Genomic DNA, 22,724 nt, shown 5'->3' on the forward strand with positions numbered 1-22,724 from the left:
TGCCACCGCTGATGAGTGTTGCGTTAGTCCACCCCCTATGATGCACTTAGATAGCTCATGAGCATGAACAGAATTTATTTATTTATTTATTTATTTATTTATTTATTTATTTATGAGACTTATATACCGCTTTAAGTGCAAGCACTCTCTTAAGCGTGTACACCAGTAAGCAATGTATATATATATATATATATATATATATATATATATATATATATATATATATATTTACATTGCCCCAACAATCTGGGTCCTCATTTTACCTACCCCGGAAGGATGGAAGGCTGAGTCAACCTTGAGCCGGTGAGATTTGAACCGCTGACCTGCTGAACACAGTCAGCTAAAGTGGCCTGCAGTACTGCACTCTAACTGCTGCGCCACTGGCAATCGTCAACAGCCAAACAATTACTTTGTAATACCAAAATACCAAAGTCTCCTGGCTATTGTAGCTTCACTATACTCTAAATAGACAAATAAATAAATTGGTGCGGTCAGCAAAGCAGTGCTGGAGTTACAATATCACATTTGCTACTGTTGTTTAGTGAATCACTATGATTGTTAAATGTGTGATCACAACTTGCAGTTTCATTTCCATGTTCTCTATTAATTGTGTTTGCTGGAAACTGGTTATAAAGAATGGTATTCACATGAACACAGGGCACTGCGACAGTCAAAAATGTGAAAATTGGTTACAAAGGGTTTTTTTAACTGTTGTAACTACAAATAGTCACTAAACAAGGCGATCAGTAAGCTAGAACTACCGGTATAATTATTTTTCTTTTGCCTTTTTGTAAAAGATCCACTTAAAACCAAAACCAGAAACATGCAGTAAGTATATACTTAATCCTGACAGATGGTGATATATCAAGAGGAAGAGGAAAAAAAAGTGTTTAACTAATCAAAGGTAAAAGTTTAAAACATATTGTATTAATCAGCATATTATGTCCTTCTGGCATGTGGAGAATATTGTCTATAATTAAAATGTGTATGTTTTACTTTGAATTGCATCATGCAATTTGCAGGATGTACTTCTTTAACAGTACCAATATTCTCATTTACTGCAGCATAATTTCCACAGTAGCAAATTTCTATCCACAATATGCATATTTCATTTGCTTTATATTGCTATTTATTTTCTGACATGCTCCTTGTGTTACAATCTACCTGATTTCAGAATTTAGTCAAAAAAGAAACTCATTCAGTGTCCCTTCAAAATCAGTTTACTGCAGCAATAAAAAAGTTAAAAAGAGCTTGGATTGTGAATAGCCACAAATCCAATCTCATTTATGATGTTTACTAGTAACTAAAGAAATCCCTTTAAAGTCACAGAAGGAGCTTGTGGGGGGGGGGGAGAAATAATAGGAACATCCATTTAAATTTTATTTATAGAGACATCCATTTAAATTTGAATTAATAAATGCATAATAACAAAATGACCATCTTTTTTTCCATACTAGTAGAATTAGGTAGACTCAGGTTCAACTCTCTGTTTAGTGTTTGACATCAGGTTGCTATCCTATTTCACAAGGCTCTTGTGAAGAAAAAAAAATGGAGGCAATGGAGAAAAAGAACCCTACATTCTGCCTATAGATGTTTGAGGAAAAGGAGGATTAGAAATGCAACTAATGTAGTAAGTTGCATAAACATTAGTTTTAAAGTGTACCCTGATAATAGCTATTTAACTAAACTGGTGCTCGGGAATGGGGCATCTGTTTTCCTCTCTGAAGAGAAAGCACTGTGGTGAAATTGCTTCAGCGCCAACTAGAAACACATCTCCAATTTTAAGAAGGCATTGCAATCTGAAGATGTGGTCTGCAGATTATCTCTTTTACTTCCTGCTGAGTGTGTAAATTATTTCTTCAAAGTAAGGAAGGTAGAATGGGAAAGCTAATCTTAGTTTCCTAAAGCTGCTGCTTTAGGTGGGTGGGGAATCATACCTGTGAAATTGGGACACCAGATTCTATCCACGCTGTCTTACAGTAGCTTTACTCATTTTCTAGCAAATCCTAACCTAGCAAACGTCTCAGAAATAGCAGGAATTAGACATCTGATTAAAATGAAAGTATTTTTCTATACATTAACATCAGTGCAACAAGGTGTAGGGGAAAAAAAGGTTTTTAGTTTAAGATAAATTAAGAGCACATGCTTATCCAACAATCGTTGAGAGGGAAATAATAGAAAATCTTCAGTGGGGAAGCTACCACCCTGAGGCTTCACGGCATTTTCTTGATTTGATTTCTATTTATAGACATCTGAAATGAATTTTACTATACCAATCAAAACTCAAGCTAGTTCCTTCCAGAAGGCATCTTCCCAAGAATATGCCAGGGGATAGAACGGAGATCAGGCATCCCAGTTATGCGCTATCACTAACTACAATCCTTCCCATCACTATACAAGACAAATATTTACTTCATATTACCCCAGAAAAGCAGGACTTTCCAGGGTTATGAATCTAAGATTTCTAATATCTAATGAGAAGAATTCTGACACTAATGCCAACTCTGAGAGAGTGTATATCAACTCATGGGCGGTTACTGTCAAACTAATACAATTTCTAGAACTGGATACTTTTTTATTCTCCTCTGCAAAGAAGAATATTGGGAAATGATTCAATGTGTTTGATGTTTCAGTGAATAAAAGCACCTTTCCTTCTGAGAATCATGGGTGAGAGCTCCCAAATGCCCAAGAAGCTCAGATGCACATACAATTAGATGGCCATTTGGTAGTTTGGTAGAAGAAATAAACATAATAAATATTTCGGGCCAATTTCTGTATGAAATAATAATTGGAAAGAAGGCAAAATACATTATTTGGGGTCTGCCGTTTCATATATTCAAGCAAGATAGTGCTGCTTCATAGAAACTAGAATCAAAATTCTGTGTTAATGTTCATAGCATTCTCTAACCTGTAATCTAGGTCAGATCTCAGCTGAAAATGGAAAAAAAAAAAAACATTTGCTCTTGGTTGTTTGCTTGCTGCTATATAAGTATTTATTAATATTAATAGTATAAAGTTAAGCTCTCTTCATACATTATTTAACCAAAGACTTTATTATAAATGACTTTGAGCAGCTAAAATATTAACGGTTTGAAATAATCCAAAACTGCTTCTTGTTTTGACAATTTTCCTTATTAAGAAGACAATACTCTGTCACAACTACAAAAGGTTCACATTTGTTTTCATTTATTAACACATAATTGAAGCATTGTCTAATAAAGGAGGAGGAAAATCAAAGAAACCTATAAGACTGGCTTGAAAAATGCCATGGAAGAATAGTAATTTTTTAACACATTTTTTTATTTTCTGTGGGTTTTCAATAACGCATGAAGAGTCAAGGAAAGGTATAGAGTAGCATACTTTAAAATACTGCAGATTTCAGTAAGAGAAATGAAAGTCAAGTCCCATTAATATAAACATATCCCTAATAATATGAGAGAGAGAAAGACAGAGAGACAGACACAGAGAGACAGACACACACACACACACACACACACACACACACAGAGACAGAGAGAGAGAGAAAATGCTCAGTAAATGCTCATTTGAAGAGGGCTCACTCATTCATATCTATAATAAGCATGGACTGGTTTGGACAAAACTCAGCAGCATTTTTTCATGTGGCTGCTGATAAAAACAGGATCACCAACATGATCACCGATAACGGATATGGCACAAGAAGAAGAGAGATTTGTATGCCATTTCTATTGTTTATAATAGGAAATAAAATGGATTTTATTCCTTTTTTGGAGAGTAGGATGGGGAGAATTAAAAAAAAAAACCCAGGGTATAAGAGCTTGGAGAGCAGCAGTAAAGGCTTTTTTATTGCCCCCCAAAGAAAAGGTAAAATGAAACAGAGGCACTTACAGGCCCTATAGAACAGTGGTTCTCAACGTTTGTGTGACGGCGACCCCCGCCACACAAACGTTCTGCGCATGCGCGGTGCCGCGCGCATGGGGGCGGTGCTGCGCATGCGCGGCGTGCATGCACGGCACCCCCATGTGCGGCGGCCATGCGCGCCGCCCCCCATGTGTGGCGGGCATGCGTGGCACCGCCCCATGTGCGGCGGGTATGTGCGGTGGCGCCCCCATGTGCGGCATGCATGCGCGGCGCCGCCCCCTGAAGGGAGAAAATGGCGGATCGCCTTCTTTGGTGACCCCCGAAAAATGGTCGATCGACCCCAAATGGGGTCGCGACCCATAGGTTGACAACCGCTGATATAGAAGGAAGTTAATCTGTAATGATTTAACTATCAACAGATGCTAGCACCTCCTACAGGCCAAATGTAGTACAACAACAGTTCCATAGAGGGTAATGAAAGAGTATAAATAAAGGGAGTGAAAGCTTTTGGGCACCAGGGACCAGTTCCATGGAGAGAGGTTTTCCCATGGATCAGAGTGTGAATGAGGCCTGCGTCCCATGGATGGGGCTTTGCTTGTTTCTGCGGACCAGTTGCTAGAATGCTGCCATGCTGTGGCCTGGTATCGGTCCACAGTTTAGATCCCTGGTTTAGACAGAAACAGAACGACAAACCCAATATTTGGACAGAGATACATAGGATTTTATTGATATAAGGATTTGGGGGAAGATGCATACAAGGATAAAGCTCACTTACTAGAATAAGCCAACAAGAAGTTAAAGTGCATCATGTTTATGCTTTAAAACATAAACATAAAGTATAAATATATAAAGCATTAAGCATATCTTCCATCTTTCCTTTCCCAGCACAGAATAAATTGTAAAACAAGTCAATCTCATTAGATGACATCAGAAAAGACTAGGCAAACAGAAACCAGAAAAACAAAAGAATATCTCACCCCACAAGGAGACAGGCAGGCAGAATTGAATGAAGCGATAAAACCCATGTCAATTTCAGAGAGAACCTGTCACACAACTCATCTCCTCCCTACCCACCATGTTCTTCATGTGTAGCTTCATACTGGCTGGGGAATTTGGGGAGTTCATGTCCACAAGTTTTGAAGTTGCCAAATTTGGAGACCCTCTGATGTATAGGATTGCTATTGCAACTGTGAATGCTTGCTCTTAGAATCCCAGAAGTAGCAGACAACACCTTCAAAATGCTTTAGAACCAGTTCAATTTGTTGCTTTAAAAGAGGGCCCTGCCTCAATTCCTGATTCTGCTTTGACTTCAGCTCAATTTAATTTACTTCGATTCAGTTGATGCTCTGTTGAATCAAATCACTCATTTGAAACTTTGCAGAATGTACATATTAAATGTAGATGCAAACAAACACATGAACAAATTCACATTAGACTACCATCCATTTTTCTTAGCAGCAGCTGCTTCCATAATAACAGTGCAAGCAGAAACTGAATAGTCTGCATTACATTTACAATAATTTTCTACATATGTACCATGCAGTCAGGAACTGTGATATCTAAATCTATAATAACATACAAGACACTGCAAAGTCTTTATATACTATATTGCCAAGACACTGTGGTCTTAATGAAACATTTTTGCAGTTTTCAAGTATGGGTAGAAATATTCTTAAACGAAATTGAAGGGCTATATATATTTTACCTATGAATGTGTATGCTTTTTGCATTGGCAGTTTTTTTATCAATATAAACAAATAGCACAAGATCCTGCCACAAAACCAATGTATCATGAAATGAGTCTTCTGTTAGCAAAACACTTTTCCAATGAAGCACGATCTTCTGGAACTTTTACAAATGCTATTCTAGCATCTTTCACCAACACCAGTCTCAAGTCCACAGTCTAAAAATGCATTTATAAGTTCTCAGCTTGAAAACCTAATTACCTTAGGTCTAAGGATATTTACCCATGTAATATGGCTTATGTACTGGAGACAAACTCTTTGTGTGTCCAATCACACTTGGCTAATAAAGAATATTTTACTCTACTCTACTCTACTCTACCCTATCTATTCATTTCCATCCCATCCCGTTATTTTAAAGGTGAACCCCAAATAGAAATGATCTGGGATTTCAGATAATACAGCCTTCTTCTTCACTTCAAGCTCCAGTTTAGTTTTAATTTACCTAGTAACAAATGACTTGCTTTTTTTGTGGTCAACAATTGTCTCCAACATGACAATTGAAAGGCATTTTTTTCTTCTTTAATGACTTTTTGCTTTTCAAAACAGCAAGATTAATATACTGTAATTACTTCTGGTCTAGGAAATTTTGATGTCTGCCCCAAGCCAATAAGGAATTCAGCACACATAATTTATACATATTAGTGAGCATCATCTTAATATTTTCAAAAACACTCGCCACTCAGCAGCAGAAACCAAGGTAACATTTTCTTCATGATAGTTCTTGTTCATGCTCAAAATAAATTTCTGGAATAAATTTGTTCCAATCATCTGATGTGTTTGTGATGATTAGGCTAGATTTGCTACTAATACTGATTTCTTAGTGGTGTCCCAATGTGTCATCTACATTGAAATTTCACTCTGGAGAATACCACTCCTAGGAAAAAATGCCATTTAAGCTAGCTTAATTTCAATTTAGCACACTGATCAGAAAGTTCACTTGCATTATTTGCGTGTTTTAATTCACATTCTCTAAGATTCTTGATGTTCATGAGATACATGACAGATCAGAATATTATCTTAATCACAGTTCGCTTTCTTGAAAAAAAATACATCTATTTTGATACCTGCTACTAACATGAGCCCAGGTTTAAATGATAAAGCCTAAGATTGATCTCAGTTTGGGAGGTGAGATGAGTGGATGGGTGATATGGTAGGAGAAATAGATGAGATACAGTATGGAAGAGATAGCTTAATTCACTTAGTGTTTCCCTCTGTAAAATAGTCCCTTCTTGTAGTTTTTATGTATCCTGTGTTCAGATTCCCTTTGAGTGGCTTTAGGTAATTGGTCTGACTTCCAGATGGTGTTAAACTGGATCTCCCTTCCATTCTCACTACTGGTTATGCTGAAATTCAAGAATATTTTAGGGCCACAACTGTTCTAGTGGTATATCCTTAATCAACCCAAACTACACTGAAGGGCATTGTTAATATGGAAAGAACTCAACTCTTGAAAGGTATGTATGTATGTATGCATATTCAGAGACAGACTTTATTTATTTAGCTGCCATTTGAAGTAATCAAAACATTGGTTGATTGGTTGATCAGAACTTAAGCAATACAGCTGATATGATTTAATATAAGATCTTTCTGACTATAAGGATACTTGATAAAAAGAGACAATTCAATCTAAATCAGAAGCATATTTCACTCTGCTACATTTTAAATTGGTAAATAACAATAATTCTGCATGAGTGTACATAGGCAATGCTTCCTTTGTGAAAATGGGAGAAGCTCAGGATGAAGCAGGCTGTGATGTATGCTTCAAAGTTAGAGCCCATCAAAAAGCTTTCTGGGGCAACAGTTCATCCCTAAATCAAAGTAAAAGTGTGCCAGGTTACTGCTTTATTCTTTGGTGTGGCAGCTATTCAGTATATTACTGAAAAGGTTGATTGCTCCAAGTGTAGTGTGTAAACCAACTGCATTTAGGTCATAACCTCAGTTACAAAGATGAAACCCAGAAATCCAAGATAAACACAAAGAAAGCTCATTGGCTATTAACAGTCACTCACCCCAGCCTTAGCAATTAATGAATTGAAATACCAGTGAAGCTGGGTTATTTTAAACTATGCATATGACCCATCTCTTGGAAACAAAGTCAAATCCCAGGAAATCAATAATAATAACACATCTGGCATCACTGCTAAAGCCAAACTTTAAAATATTAATGACTGTAGTTACAGTAGAAGCAGTTTTTGTACGTGCATATGCATACCCTTTTTTCATTCATTCAATCATGTCCAGTTCTGCAGTTTTCTTGGCCAGATTTTTCAATAGACATGTGCCATTACCTCCTTGCTGGGAATGAGAGAAAATAACTGGCCCAAGTTCAGCCAACTATCTAAATCAGAATTAGAACTCACAGCCTTCTGTATTCTAGCCTGATGCCTTAAACTACATCAAATTGGCTCTCAAATAAACCAATATCTGAATCCAAAATTGCAGTAAAGCTATAATATCTATATTATCTACAGATGGATAGTACATTTTCCATTTGTACATAATATAGATATTACAGTTTAGTCTACTTACTAAACCACAGAGTCAGCCTGGCTGAATGGTACAACTGAATGGAGCTCGTATAGACTTAGAAAATAAACAGAGTTAAGTATTAGTTAGTATTTGGAAGAAATATCCATGCTTAAGATTAAACTTGAAAATGAAACTAACATCCCAGAATAAGACATTGGGAAACTATTTTCATCTTGCTACCAAAAAAAGCATCATAGATAGAGCCGTGAAGTCACCAGGAGTTAAACTTGGTTTAAAGAAGACAGTTATTTTATTTTATACCTAACTACATGTTCAACTTTAAAACACAACATACTATATTTATTTCATAATTAACTGGTGAATCTACAGCACATAGTTCTAATGAGATGTATGGATGCTATTGAAAATGGTCAAAAACTGCGAAGAGTTACAGAGTTCCCTACTAAAAAATAATTGAATGTGTTTGAAAATTAGGCATCACTTAAGAGGAACTATTTGCTTCTGGAAAATTCTATGCCTTTTGATATACAGTAGCTGTAGTTAGATTTATATAATGTAGATCTGTTCCTGACATTTTGTCAGTTTGTTGCTAGTTAACTTTTGGAGGTTAATAATAAATAAATGTTAAGCTATATTTTTTTCCTAGCTGAACTGAGTGGCATGTGTGCTTGCGCTGATCCAGATACAGGAACTAGCAGAGTGCAACCCCAAAATTATCCTCAGTAATTTTCCAACACCTTTGCTATGCATATATCTACCCAGGTTTATGCTTAAATGATATATTCACAAAACAGTTGCTGCTCTAATTCATACTTGGGTTTCTAAATAGTCCAGTAATTTTCTCTGCACACCATTTCTTCTTGTTCCTACCCATTCATTTTCATACCAGAATAATATTTCCCTTAAATTGCTTCCATTCAGAAAATTCACTATTTTCCCTACATCTCAGTTCTGATTCTTCCATTGTCACCATTCACTGGAGCAGGTCATGCAAGTCTCCCTACCTTTGTGGGTTTGGGGTTTTTTTTTAAATGTGTTCAGAACAGGTTAGATTGTACCAATTCATACTTTCTGACATACATTTTAGCCCTTAAATTCATAATTAAACATACATCTTTACATCCTTATATGCATTCACAAATCCAATTCCCAAGAGCAGAACATTTTCATTCAGATCTATTATAACTTTCCCTTTCTCTTAGTTCACAGGTGAGGCACTACCTATTATTACTAAAGCAGAACTGAGAGCCTGTTTTTCATCCAATAATAAATCTTATGGCACTGAAATGTTAGCAAAGTGAGTTTGATCAGAGAGCTACTGGTCAGCTAAAACAGAAGGAAATCTCATACTGTACCAACAACAATAAAGATTGAAAGCCGGTCTGCTAAATGCTTGCATGTTTAAGAGGAAACTCAAGATCCCTCTCTGAACTGATGTCTTTGTGTAACATGGACTTGTCATCATTATTGCTTTAATATATTACTGTATAATTTGTTTTACTCTATCTACTTCACTTAGTGATAAGCACCTAATAAATTAAACTACTTCGCTTTTCAGAGTAAAAGTCATATAATCTTGAGGCACTGATGACTTTCTTCCATTAAATTCTGCAGTATTCTCCCAGTGTAGAATATATACTGAAGTTATTTCATATCTGTTGCCAAATACATGTTAGATCTCTGTGAGACTGAAATTATTGAAAATGGTGTCAATAAAGCGATGATTTGTAGAGAGGGCAGTTGTTACACAACTGATTAAATGCACATGAACTCTATATTTGTTTCCACTCAAGGTTTACTTGGACTGCATTCCTCCATACCTTTACTTCTTCCAGTAAGTTAGGAAGGATTTGTGTTCTTCATTGATGATGCTATTTTACATGCACAAAATAAATGAATGTCCAGATGTAACATCCAAAGAACTCATTAATACATACTGGCTGATTAGTATTACTGAATTTATTCAGAATGCCTTATAACAAGAGGGATATTTGCTATACAAAGCTTGATCTGAGAATTCATTTGAGAGTTCCTACTCCCCTCCCTCTAAAGTTTGGTTTAAGTTATTTAAGGAAAAATCAAATTTCAATTTAACGCCTTGCAAACGTTATTTGAAATATGAAACTTTAATATGTGTACAAGCATGAGGAAGCATTGACTTTTTGAACCTGCTGAAATGTTACCGTATATTCTCTAAATTGATTGTTTCTTATGGAAAAACATTGGAGGTTTAGATGAAATCCACTTGTTGCCAATTAGAGAAACAGCTGATTGCTCTTTACTGTTTTCTTGAGACAACCTTGAAAAAAAAATCCAATATGCAGTCATAGGCTGGGATCTGGGGGGATGTAATGAGTGGCTGTTTAATTCAACCTTGGTGTCTGGTACGCTACTAATTACTGAACTAATGTCTACCGCAGATAAAACAAGACTATTATGGTTCCCCACTGACAAACTTCATGCAGAGGGAACAGGAGTTGTCATTAAGGAGTCTGTGATAAATGAGGTCATATCACACTCATCTTGTGAGAGCAAGACTAGTGTTAAATTGCTGGAATTATCAATCATTGCCCATAGCTCAGCACTTGTGTCAGACTTCATTCTGGTTGAGAAAAGGGATGGAAACCCTCATAACTGTGTAGTGAGAATGCGTTTAGAGGGAGGGAGGGAGAAAAAAAAAAGAGGGGGGGAGAGAATGCTGCTGAAGACTCACAATGCTAGTTAATGATCCTAGACTCCAGCCATTAAATGATATGCTGGACATTAATTTTACTATGCTAGAGAATGCAAGAATGCCATGGCTGAGGAAGTCAGTATTTTGCAGGCCTTTAGAGGATAAAAAGTAAGGGGAAAAGTTAGAAGAAAATAAAAATGAAGAGTTTTGGCCCTAGGCTGGATCAGCAGCAAATTGCATGCTACCTGAAAACCATTAATTCTCACCCAGGCATCCTATAGCAGACAAATATAACTCCGTAAATCACATTCTTAATAAAAGTGTAAGAAAGATTTTAGTGACCTCAAGAGCTGACTAAATGCAAGTCCTCCCATTATTCACATTGGGAGAATGTAGCCAGGAAAAAAAAAAAGCATTGCTTGGAAGAAATGTATTAAATTTGCTAAATCAAATTGTTCTTGAGAATCAATATAAAAAGAATAAATTACATGTCTTTCCCATAGAGAACTTGAAAGGCTAACATCATGAGCTGGAAAAGTTACCAAGGTAATGATATTTACTAATTGGGTCACATTCAATTTACTTATCAATATCAAGAAGAAATATGACTTAGTTTTAAAAATTGACAAAAGCCCCTGAAAGATTAGCTGAACAAGACAGCAATGCACAAATGTTTTTGCAGTATCTATAGTTAAATAAATGAACTTGGACATGTGACAATCAATATTTGCCTCTGAATTTATGGTTCTGATCCATTTTTAATGGGTTCTCTGCTAGCCAAGTCTTTTTTATCCTAAATCTGACAAACAAAGGAATAGGGGAAAACCCTGAAGACCTTCTTACTGACATTCTTATGTTCAAAATTACCAAGAGGATGGGAAAAACGCAGACAATGAAAGATACGAATCAGGAAAAGAAAGGCATAGAGTTCACAGTCATTCTCAAGAAGTAAGTACAATTATCTGACTTCCAGGCCCAAGTTACTTATGCTAACAGTGGAAGCAGGCACTTATTATGAGGCGTATAAATCTGCACATATCAGCTCAGTTCCAATTAGGTTTAAAAAATGTCATGGAGAAACCCAATTCCAAATCTACAGAAAATTCCTTGTGTGTCCCATCACAACTGGCCAATAAAGAATATTCTATTCTATTCTATTCTATTGAAAAAGAATATATTCCTTTAGCAAGCATAGTTGCGGCTGGCAAGTCCATCATTAAAGGAAGTGGTCACTAAGTTAAACCACAACTGTGCATATCTTATTTCAACTTTATTTTGGATTACATATTTGTGAAGGTCATAAATGAAGGGACTGGTCACAAAATTACTTTTTCATCACTGTTGTAACTGTAAATAGTTCCTAAGTGAGTATGTTACTAGACTGTGAGATGGACCTTGGAGTCCTAATGGACAATCACTTGACTATGAACCAGCAGAGTGAAGCAACAGCCAAAAAAGCTAATACAGTCCTGGGTTGTATAAACAGAGGCATAGAATCAAGATCACACAAAGTATTAGTACTGCTTTATAAAACCCTAGTGAGACTACACCTGGAATTCTGCAACCAATTTTGGTTACCATATTACAAAAAAGATGTTGAGACCTTGGAAATAGTTCAGAGAAGAACAACTAAGATGATCAAAGGCCTGGAGATTAAAACATATGAAGAAAGGCTGCAGGACTTGGGTTTGGCTAGTATAAAGAAATGAAGAAATAGGGGTGACATGATAGCAGTATTCCAGTATCTGAGGGGCTGCCACAAAGAAGAAGGAGTCAAATTATTCTCCAAAGCACCAGAGGGCAGGGCAAGAAACAATGATTGGAAACTTATCAAAGAGAGAAGCAACTTGGAATTAAGGAGAAACTTCCTCACAATGAGGATAATTAACCAGTGGAACAGTTTGTCTTCAGAAATCATGGGTGCTCCATCACTGGAGGTTTTAAAGAATAGACTGGACAGTCACTTGTCTGAGATGGTATAGTTTCTCCTGCTTGAGCGGGGGGTGGACTAGAAGACCTCCAAGGTCCCTTCCAGCTCCATTCCATTCCATTCTATTCTATTCTAAACAAGGACTTCCTGTATTTTTTCCCCACTTACCTGTGAAACTTTGAGAACCAGAAACATCAGCAGACAATTGGCTTGGCTGAGCCTCTGAGAGTCCTCTCTCCAGTGGTTCAGTTGGAGATATCCCTTCCATACTAGAGATATTTTGGACTTTATTGGGAACCTCAGGCAAACAGAAGATACTGTTGATTCTATCCACACAGAGAAATCCAGCAGGGCAAGTCTTCATTAAGCAGTCATTGTAATTAAGCTCACAGTGTTCACCCTGGAAGAGAAGTTTTTAAAATGTCATTTGGAAGGCCGTTTGCATTTTGATAGTCACATTAAATAATTTGATTATGACTTTCTTTTTGCTTTCCAAATGCTGTCAATTTAAAGTGGACAGACTGCTTTCCCCCAAATTAATGTAATCCTACTGAGCGCTTTTGCCTGTACTGATTTTATGGCATAGTCCTTGGCTTTCGTACTCTAATGCAATTATGGTGTTTTGACTTCCAGTCAATTCAAAGAACGTCAGGTTTCATTCCTAGAGTCTCACAGTAGGTGACATGCCAGGAAGAGCTTTGTCTCCAAGTCATTTGCTTTTCAATGTCACAACAGGCTCCTTGGAAATTAATTTCAAGTGATAGAGAAGTATGTAAACTAAGACTTTATGTTACACTGGCTTCAAAACCACATTTCTTTCTCCATTTTAACTTGCTATATGCCTCATCTTTCCTAAGCAGGTAGTAGCAGGACACTGTAGTTTACTCTTGGGTAAAGCAAACATTGCTAAGTAGACATGTTACATTATCTGACATAATGCTTTAGTTTTACTCACAGTATTCATTTTTAAGATAGTGTTGCCACAACAGCGACAACCAGTGTGCTGGTTATCAATTAGAAATAATGAGAAAACTGGTACAGTAAATATTTTCCAGCTGTAAAACCATTGTTCCTTCAAGTGATCTCAGTCTTACTCAACATATATGTCTCAAGTTTTGGATCATTCTGTATTCCCTGTCATTTTATTAACAAAGGAAAAATATTTCCAAAGGTATTATCAACTATACTTATAATTCTACAAAATATCACATATTTAAGATTCTTTACAAATCTGACAATAGGTGGCACCAGAGGAGGAAAAAGAGAGGTAAGTAATTACTATTTTGACCTTACCATATTTATGGCTACACAATAAAAAGTAAGATTAATATCTTATTTCAGAGTAAATATATTCAGACTAGAAGGATTCATGAAAAAAAAAATTCCATGTTTCTTCAGAATTATACACACAGCCTTGTCTTTTCCCTGACTTTTCACCTTCTGATCTTCAGAAATTCTGCATAAAGCTACTCACTTACAGAGCATAATAGTTTGTCTTTAGAAGTTTATTTCCATCATTAAGCTCACTTGACCTTGTATCAAATTATTAGTTGTTGCTGTCACTGCTGGTTTAATAATATCAAGTGCATCTGTATTTAGGTATAAACATTTTGGCTCTCACAAATCCAAGAGCTTTTGAATGATTGTTGCAACAACCTAGCATGACAAATTCCATCAAAAAACTTTAATTTGAAGCATGGTACCATAAAGTAACTGCAATAAGCCCATCTCTTTGCTTTTATTTCTCAAAACTAGCTCATTTTACAAGAAACCCAAGTTTTCAAAACATAGATATGAACCAATGTAAGTTCTGAGCTCTTGATAATTTCAAACTGTGAACTAATTAAACCATTGGGCGTTGATACTACAAACTGCATACTAAATCACTTTGGGCTCTAGTCTAGAGCTTTTTAGAGCAGGCATTTTCTTTCTTTCTTTTTTAAAAAAACTTTTTAGTTCATTTATCCTAGGACAAGAAGAAGTGTTATATTTACCTGAATAATTCTAGTATATCTTGATTTAATGTAAACTGAACAAATAAATAATGTATAGAATAGAATAGAATAGAATAGAATAGAATAGAATAGAATAGAATAGAATAGAATAGAATAGAATTTGGGTAACATAGTAAATATATTACTTTTAGTTTATGAACTTGATCCATAAATATTTGCACACAGGTTGATTCCTAAGACACCTTGTATATGGCTGAAAATAGCAGTTTAAGGTACCTGTGTAACATCCTCATCTTATGCCATTGTTGTGATGGCATCCTTCTACAGATCATTTGCACAGTAGCCTGGTGGCAACTATATCATGTAAGTTAAGGCTTCCCATTCAAAGACAATGGAAAGCTCAATTTAAATAGAGCATATAACCTTTGGATGCTGAACTATTATACAACTGAATCTACCAGTCAGGAGTAAGCCTCAGAAGCTTTTTCTTATCTGTTGACTTGATCTTTAATGGTTGATCTCAAGTTTAAGACAAAGAAGAAAACTTAATGGGAGACAGACTCTGGTAAGTTTAACTTCAACAGCACATGCTTATTCATATTGAGTGACAATAATAAGGTTTTGGCTCATACCACAAATCCAGATGTGCAATAACAAGTATAACCCAGGCCTGGTTCTCTCTGGATGCATATACCATGTACACAAGGATTAGATGCACATTCATTGATATCCTCTTCACATCTGAACCCTTCCCAACCTATTGGAAGAAAAACAAATATGTAATAGATTTTTGGTCTAACATTAGTGCAGCAGTTAAGCAGTTAAGAACTCCATGAGTTCTAGACACATGTTAGGCATGAAGCCTGCTGGCTGATTTTGGACCAGTCATTATCTCTCAGCCCTAGGAAGAAGTTATGACAAGCCATTTCCAAAAATATTGCCAAGGAAACTGCAGGGATTAGTTCAGGACATCATCAGAGGTCAACACTAACTCAAAGACACACACCCCTTCCAAAAAAAACCCTTGCTTTTATTTCCCATAGTACTCTGAAAAATGGAAGTATAATTCAAACCATTTACAGGGCACCCTTTTCTGACCTCGATGTAGCAAATGACTAATGGAATAAGAATAAGGTCATATGGGTTTTGTACTTCCCAAAACTTTGCCATCATTATTGTTTTAAAAAGAAAAGCAGCTGTGATAGATCACAGTCTTGAGTGGATGTGATGGAACATGCTACCTGCTGCTGGCCTTGCTAAACAGCTGAATAAAGAGGTTGTGTCTTATTGGCTGTAGCAAGCCTGCAATAACAAATTATTAATCCATGCTATAATTGTAAAGTGTTTGTGTTACTGATAATGGGTCTTTGGGCTCTGCTTTGAGTAGAAACATACCTAGGATTTAGGTTCTTTGCCCTCATGCTCCATTAGCTGGAGTTAGGAATGAATAACTTCTTGAAATTCTTCACTGATTTACGAGCAAAGAATTTAGGTAGGAGATTGCTATTTCTCTACAATGAAGACAAATTTTCAATTTTTTCCCAAGAGAATCTGGTGAGCTTTACTTCTTTGAAATGATTTCCAAAGTAAATTGCCTTTTATCAAAGTGCATTAAAACTGGTCTATTTTCCTGAAATTAACCCCCTCCCAAATGCTCCTTAGAAACATCCTCTACTACTCCAACAAATGGAACATACAGGGAAAAAGGAAGGGAGGGAGGAGGGAGAGGAAGGAAGGCAGGAAAGAAAGAAAAAAGAAGGAAAGGGAAAAATACCCACCACTGATTGTGTATTGTAGATGCAATAGTGGAAGCCATGTACTATTCTCTGAGAGTGGTGCATATTTTAAACCATGATTTACAAACCACTATGACTAGGTCTATGCATCACTCTACTTCATATAAACCTCCTGGTTTAGTGTTATAGTGAAACAACAATAATTTCTTTTTCTTCACTTAATTCTAAGAGCTGTCCTCATTCCAAATGCAAATTGTTCCACAAATTTACTTTACAGTAACATTCAATCAAACTGTCCAACACATGGCAGAATTAGCCACTGTAGAATGCTAATTAAAACAACTAATTTTCCCTTTGGACCCAAGACAACATTTTAAGTGCATTCGGTTGTTTCCACTAGAAAATGTTTTTCTTCTGTGATGCTTTTTGATCAAGAGGTTAGATCAATTTGCACCTAAGATACAACAAAAAGGGATTCCTGATATATAATGCTATATTTGGAGAAACAAACATTCTACTGTTTAATTCCAGTAAATATTGCCTTGGTACAGAAGAAAAGGGAAAGTTTGCTCAAATCTGAATTTTGGAATAGTAAAAGACTTAACTGAAAGAATTTTGTTCATTTGTTACCTTTCTGACATCTGCAGAAGTATCCATTAATAAGATCTTCACAAACGGAGCCATGTAAGCAAGGAGAAGAGCTGCACTCATTCAAGTCTATTTCACAAAATTGGCCAGAAAATCCATTGAGGCACCTAAATATAATATTCATTATAATTTAGTATAATATATCATTTCATAATGATGTAGAAATAAACACAAGTTTTATGCATTTACTTTGTCTTGGTTTAATTTAATTCCTGTTAAATAGCCATCAGGATATTAATGGATATTCATTTCCATTGAATAGTACTTTTTCCTAGAGCCTGGCAAAGGGCTTGAAAGATGTAGGAAAAGGAGTGGCAGAGCTGGGGCATGGGAAGGGAGGTGAAGGCAAAAAAAGGAATCAGCCTAGAATCTCTATGTAGCCACAAATGGACTTCTTCTTCCAATACTTCTTGAATTCCATTACCCTTATCTAACACCAAAATAGTGCTTGCCAGTTGGTTCACTAGATTCTTGTGCCTAGGCATGAGCAGCAATAAATCAGTTTAATTGGAACCAATCATGTGGCCCTAGTGTAGTGATTTCAGCATATTTTTAATATTGCCTTGATAAGCCTTTCTGAATTTTTTTGAGTGTGTTCCAACTTTAAGACTCTCATTTGTAAGAGCATTCCCAAAGCACTTTTTGGGAAATTTTGAAGGACAATATCTGGTGCCAAGAAATAAAGGTAGCAACCCTATTTCCAATTATGTTACTTAGGAATAAAGTTAGTTAAAACAGCAATCACAAAAGGTTGATTGCCTTCTTGTTTTGTTCAGCAATTCTAAAAGCAGAGAAATGAGAATATGCTTAGTAGGCATCACCATATACAGCAGCTGAATAATACCAATTCAGGAAGGACATTTGATTAAGGCACACCAAAGAATCAAATTTTGGGAGGTCAAGCATAAAATAGCAAGTTTAAAAGCAAGTTCTACCACACTATGGCCAAGATCACCCCAAACCTAATTTTGTCATGCCTTTTCACTGCTTTCTTGTTGCCAGCCCTAACTTTCAAATCTAACTAACATGGGCACATGATCTCTTGTCAATGGAGTTTTCTCAGTCTGGAGAAACAGTGAGCTTATTCAGACCCTCTGGCAAATGAGAATGGTTAAACCCTCAAGACTTGACAAACTCAGGAAGCAAGAAGCACTGGATTTCAGGAAACATCTTTGTTGTTAGTAGGGCAATGTAACAATGTTGAAAGCCTGCAAAAGCAATTATCCAGGTCAACTTATACCAAGCACAATTATGATGGGTCTTAATTGTGTTTAAGTCTAAGTCTCTTTATCGCACTTTCCCTGTTCCCTGGGACTGAGGTGTCTCTTTTGCAACAGTCCCCTTTCCTACTCCATGTTCCTCGGGCCTGACAGACATTTCTTCACCCCAAAAAATGACTTGTGTTTCCTTCCTTTGAGAAGATATGACTTGGAAGGTGGGAAAAGGGGCATGCCAGATAAAGAGGAAGGAACACACTTCCAGACATGCTAGAAAAGTGCAAAACTCAGTACCCTCATTTCCTTTAGGGACCATGCTTTTTTTTCCTTGCAAATTAATGCATGCTGCTGCTGAGTTTGAGAAGGTCTCCAGCAGCCAATTTGAGTCAATTCTCTGTATATGCTAGACCTCAGTGACACCGAAGCCAACAGGGCATATTTGTCTACTTATTTTCAAACTTCCTTAGTTAATATATGTTTGTAATTTGTTTTCAGCTCCACTGAGTATTGTAGAAAAGTCTGAAAGCCGTAGAGTTGGAATGCCCTTTGTAATTATTTACTCCACGAATTAGGCTGAAATGAAAGCAGCTGAATCCTTTTCCCAGCTGTAAGTGTTCACATATCCAGAGGTTGTCAAGAGAAGTTAAGCGTCTCCTGGTTGAATAGCTCCCTGCAGTCTTATATTGGGCCTACAACTCTTCAAATGTCAAACTCCCTTTCCTCCCCCTTCAATTCCAATCCATAACCTGCTGTAACCTATTGTTCTTTGTCTCTGTTGCTCACCTGTACCCTTTTCTCATCTCTTTTCATCTCTCGGCTGACATTTCACAGTTTATGAATAATTTGTATAACTGCCAGGTTGAAGGCTAGCATCCTCCGTCAGAGCGGGGAGCTGGCTTTATTTTTTAAAAAAAATCATTAACAGCAATATACTTTAACAAGACAGCACTTATGCAGTTACCTTTAGCTCTCTTGAGCTCTTTTGACTTAGAAGAATTGTCGAGATGAATGAATTGGTAGAGATTATCAAGCTGATTAGTATTCATAATTATCTGAATACTAATTGAACTTTTAAAAAAAGAGTTAGAAGAAGAGAATAATAAATAAAAGTAGACATTGTCCCAGTGCCCCATTAAATAAGACAATCTAAGAGAAATTCTTTGGACATTTGTCCTGATTTCATCTCTGCTCTCTCATTCATATATGCATTTTCTGGGCAAAATAAATCTCCTTAACTGCTTCACTCTAACAGGCTAGTTCCATCGCTGCAAATTTATATTGGGATGGCTATACATTATTAACAAGCTATGAAAAGTCACTGGCTAAATGTCATGGCAGCTGAGATATAGCACCACCTTGGGATTCATACTGCAAACAATTTAGTTTTAATTTCTTGGACCACAAGGTGCCTTGACATTTGAGGGACAACTTTTTCTTCTCTAACTTCTACTAGGGTCAGACTTCTATTATCTCTGCTATAATTTTCAAACCTGGCATTGATAGAATGTTTTACGGTTGAAATTAAAAATGGAAAATACCAATCTATCCTGTATCTTAATGTTAACTTAATCAAGGGTTTCATGCAGGATTGAAAAATAAAAATAATAATTAAAGCAGGTTAACCAATAATTCTAGCATCTTCAGAACTATCTTGAGTCATGTTTAGTTCAATACTTGACACTTTTCACACAAATGCTACTAGCTGTGGTAAAAGATAACAGATGTTATGTTTATTTTCCTTTTTAGATGACACCTCCCCTTTATATTTGAGATGCATGTTGTAAGCTGTTTTATTACATACTTCCAATATCAATCAACAGTGCTAAATTAAGGTACAATTATAAAAATATTCTGCTAGTAAAAACAATTTCTGCAGTGCAGAATCAAGGCACATTTTGTACAAATCAACATGCCATTCTGGCTGTTCAAAGAGACATTACTCATAGGCAAAATAAAAGAAAAAAGCACTTTTTGTTAGTAAAATGGGGGAAAAAAAGCATATTGTTCTAGAATACAAAAGTGTGGTAGATGTTTGAAATCCCCATTCTACCTAACAAGTCTCTGACAAGTTAAAAGCTTTTTTGTGTTCTCAGAAGTTAAATACAAATGCTTCAAGCTCAAAATTTTCTTTCAGTCCTTTTGATTCCTAACTTTGCCTGCTAATTTTCTTGTTTTTTTTAATATTCTCTTGCTATTTTGTATCTTCATTTGAAAGACCAATTGCCAACCACCATATAATCTATAAATCAAATGGTTAGCTCGGGTTTAAAGGAGACATTCTTTTTATCAGAACGTACAACACTTTCAATGTTGCAAGAAATCTAAAGACTTTTCTTGTTACCTGGCAAGAAATTATTTTTTGACTTACTTTCATTCCTTACTTCTGTTGCTTTTATACTTATTGTAAGATTATTTTATTCATTCATGCCTTATATTCACCTTATGTCTGTCGTTATTGTAATTCTAGAGAATGTTTAAGTAGGAAGGCAAAGGAAGATTCCTCTGAATAACACCAAATCATGATGTAAAGGTTATTGAATTTCATTTGTAACATTTTTGTTCCCATTGGTTTTTCAGCAGAAGAACCATAATCAGGGCAGAAATGTGCTCAAAATATTTATTCTAATGCCCTTCATAAATTATAATCTTCTCAATAAAATTGTCCTTTGGACCAAAAGGAAACAGATGAAATATAATGCTCAAAGAACAATTGTGGATTGTGGCCAAGAATTTTACCCACTATGTAAGGTTGACATTTTACAAAACATCAACCTTTGTCTGCTGTCAGCTATTATCTTCCCAGTTAAATGACCTAAGTGGAAAGACTCTTAATGCTCACTAAATGTATTCATTGTTAATAATATTCCTTTCAATTCTGTATTTAAAACTTCTAGATTAATCTGCCAGATTGACTTCAATATTGAAGTCAAACAGAATTCTCAGAACTCAAAATGACATGCCAATGCAGCAAAATCATGTGGAAACATGGCACATAAAAATAATGTAGTAAGAAATCTGTTCTTAGCACGAAGAATTTGGAGGTTGAAGGGTAGGAAATGGGTATATTCTCCTGAAGTCATAGCTTCATCTTCTCTATTTCCTTTTTCCTGATATGAAAAAGTCCCACAAGAGAATTTGCCTCATGAAGTCATTCTTTTATTGGGATTTCATTGAAATGTGGGAATCGGGCTACTTGCTGTCTGCCAATAAATGAAAAAAGAAAAAAAGAAAAGTAAAACATTGTCCATCACAATCCTTGGCCACTTTGTAACTAATTTAAGGACAAGAATTCCATTCCTTACCCATAATAGTTTTACAAAAAAATTAATTATCTTTTAACAAGTATTCTAAGAAATAATTATGTTTCCATCAGAGGATGGTCAAAAATGCAGAATACCTTTTCTTTATGAATCTTTATTATAATGGATTGCACCAGTTTCTATAATGTTATCATTCAAGGGCACTAAATGGAATCTTCTTAGTCTAAGAGGGTTTACAAACAATGGTTTTAAGTTTAATATCTTTGAATCAATTTTGCAAAATGGATAATCTCTGAAATTTTGGCAACTGAGTTGTTCAACGTGGACAACCTTGTCATAATTCTCAGAGATATTCTAATTCTCAGATGAAGTGTCCTTACCGGTTTCTACTATATAACAAATTTATTGTTTCATCAAAGTATAAAATACAAAGGAGAATAATAAAAAATTAAGGGAGGAAAAAGTGAGGAGGAAAGAAAATATGAGATACAAGAGAAGAAAGAAAAATAAGCATTGACTTCTGATTCTTTTTAGCACAATACAAGATAATAACATTCAGCCTCAACTTTTTACTTTTACACATTAGTATATCCTAGCAATTTCTATAACAACAAATCTATCTAATCAGCAAAACCAAAGTGAAAGTTTCATTTTTTTTCATCACAAGCACAAAATCCAGAAGTGATTTCCAGATAAAAAACATAGTATGTTCTCCTCTTTGAATAAAGCAATCAATTTAACCATTTCTATTTTTTTATTTCTTGCTGTGGAAATAATCTATATTTCTGTTTGCAGTTAAACTATCACCATTGTCAGATGAAGCAACCTTACCAGTTTCAATCTTCCCAAGTAATCTTGAAAAAAGGAATTGATGGATTAATTTAGTCACACTAAAGTCCTTCTGAATTAAATGTTATTCACAGAACCTTTGAATAACAGAATAACATAAGCAGACACCTGCTAAAATGGCCTGTTTTCATACTGGACAACTGCACAAGGAAGCAACTAATCTCCCAGCAGACAGCCTTCAGAAGACAATCACACTATCATGAAGGCTAATACTGTAGCTATTGATCCGCATGGCTTCCATGAATTGGTACAACTCTTTTTTTAAGCCAGCACCACATAGTATAGTAGCAAATTCCAAAGTGTACCATATTTTCCGACCCCCGACTTTGGAGAAGATTTGCATGGTTAGAAAGTCATCTTCTACACCGGAAAATACGGTA

At 35.8% G+C, this 22,724-nt stretch overlaps 1 protein-coding gene across 1 annotated transcript in view; it reads right to left on the minus strand.

The window, feature by feature from the left end:
• LOC120313635 (protein eyes shut homolog) overlaps positions 1–22,724 on the minus strand; it is a 304,352-nt gene that overhangs the window by 147,507 nt on the left and 134,121 nt on the right. Inside the window, exons 5-7 of the mRNA XM_039355733.1 lie at positions 17,001–17,125; positions 15,267–15,391; positions 12,848–13,079 (exon numbers count right to left, since the gene is read on the minus strand). Of these exons, the coding sequence (XP_039211667.1) occupies positions 12,848–13,079; positions 15,267–15,391; positions 17,001–17,125 (482 nt within the window). The remainder of the gene's footprint in view (positions 1–12,847; positions 13,080–15,266; positions 15,392–17,000; positions 17,126–22,724) is intronic.

Source organism: Crotalus tigris, unplaced genomic scaffold (assembly GCF_016545835.1).
Source record: "Crotalus tigris isolate CLP2741 ecotype Arizona unplaced genomic scaffold, ASM1654583v1 scf7180000018750.1061991, whole genome shotgun sequence".
Taxonomy (NCBI): domain Eukaryota; kingdom Metazoa; phylum Chordata; class Lepidosauria; order Squamata; family Viperidae; genus Crotalus; species Crotalus tigris.